At 60.5% G+C, this 1,662-nt stretch overlaps 1 protein-coding gene across 1 annotated transcript in view; it reads right to left on the bottom strand.

Moving 5' to 3' along the window:
- CSPG5 (chondroitin sulfate proteoglycan 5 (neuroglycan C)) overlaps window positions 1–1,256 on the bottom strand; it is a 13,098-nt gene extending 11,842 nt beyond the window's left edge. The window contains exon 1 of the mRNA XM_009323155.1: window positions 1,177–1,256. Within this exon, the coding sequence (XP_009321430.1) occupies window positions 1,177–1,256 (80 nt within the window). The remainder of the gene's footprint in view (window positions 1–1,176) is intronic.
- Between the last annotated feature and the right edge of the window lie 406 nt (window positions 1,257–1,662).

Consider the following 1,662-nt stretch of genomic DNA (forward strand, 5'->3'; position numbering starts at 1 on the left):
CCACTAACTTCTGTCCCCTCGGGATATCGACACCCCAAGAGCTCCAGCCAGCATCACCCCAGGGTGCTGAGCGCCGTGGGGACGAGGGACCTTGCCCTGGATCCCACGGGATCCATGGGGGAATGAGGGGGTGTCAGCACCCCCCACCCCAGCTGGAGGCTGGCTGCTCCCCCCCGTCATCGCATTTCCCTGCAGCCCACCTTCGCATGGGAAGAGCCCCCACTTCCCTGCACCCTTTTGCCCCCCTGGTGCAGGCTCCGCATCCATCCCTGCACCAACGGCTCTGGATCAGGCCACCCCCAACAGTCAACCTGTGTGGGCAAGGGGGGACCAAGGGTCTCACCACCCTTCAGGGGCAGAGGAGGGACAGCGGTCGATGCCGCGTACCAGGCAGGGACATCCAGCCGGGGGATGAATTTCAGAGCCTCCCCCCCCTCCCACACCCCTGGGACACGCAGCGGGCAAAGCATGGCAGAGCCCTAATTCATCGGGCTCCATCACTACGCTTAAATTTAGGACCAGACAAGGCAGCAGAGCCCGATGCAGGTGTGGAGCCATCTCGCAAGTCTGCTTTCACCACCTTTCCTACAAACCTGCCTCAGATTTGTCTTCATTAGAGGCAGAAGCAGCAGCAGAGGGTTGGATGGGGGCGGCAGGACAGACCAAAACAGTGACGGCTCTTCAGTCTCGCAGAAGAAATCGAGCAGCAGCTCCCTCCTCTCGGGCAGAACCGGCTGCTGCCGCTGGGCGTGTGTTTTCCTGGAGGAGTTACTCAAAATATTTAACATGAATTAAAAGACTATGAAATGCAGCCACGTTAGCGACCCGTTTTGGCATTTCTGGAGGAAATCGATGTGAGCTCTGTCTGTCTGTCCATCCTGTGAGCGGGTCACACACAGCTGGGGAGAGATCTCACCCCAAATCCCTTCTCTGCCCAGTTCAGTGCTGGGAGCTGAGCTTGCTCAGGGGGCTTGCCCTGCCATGGGGCTCCCCGAAAACCCACAGGAGAGGCTTTGCTCATCCCCCCCAGCCCTGCTCTGCTTCATGCTCCCGCCAGCACCTGGTTTCGGCTGCCTGTGCCATGGGGAGCCCTGGGCTCAGCCCCACGTCCCGGCTCATCCCGGCTGACAGCTCCCGGAGCACACCAGCAGCCGTGGGACAGCCCCACACCAGCACCTTTGTCCCGCTGTCTCCGAGAGCAGCTGGAAGCAGATCTGCTCTGGCACCCGCCTGGGTGTAGGTGACAGGAACCCCATGGCGACAGACAGACACGGGCTGGAGGGAGGCGCAGACTGGGGTCCTGATCCTCACCTTTACGGGCTCCTTCCCATCAGCTGAGCACGATGTCCCCATCGACCACGACAGGCTGCATCCAGACCCTGACAGGGGGTCGATGGAGGGGGCAGGATGGGCTGGGGTCAGCACCTCTCCCCAGCCAGGGTGCCCGTGCTGCCTGCTTGACACCCTCCCTCCTCGCCCCGGTACCAGAAGTGTTTAAACCACCCCTTTTCCAATTTTTTTTTAATTAACAAGTATTGGAAAGGTGCAAAGAAATCACAACTCCAGAAAATACTGAACAGGCAGGGTTGAGGTCAGTGTTTTCTGCCCCGGCTCGGGCACCGCCCGCCTTGGACACGCGAGCTCTTCCCTCTCCCAAAGCAT

This window comes from Pygoscelis adeliae, unplaced genomic scaffold (genome assembly GCF_000699105.1).
Source record: "Pygoscelis adeliae isolate BGI_AS28 unplaced genomic scaffold, ASM69910v1 Scaffold444, whole genome shotgun sequence".
In the NCBI taxonomy this organism is placed as follows: Eukaryota; Metazoa; Chordata; class Aves; order Sphenisciformes; family Spheniscidae; genus Pygoscelis; species Pygoscelis adeliae.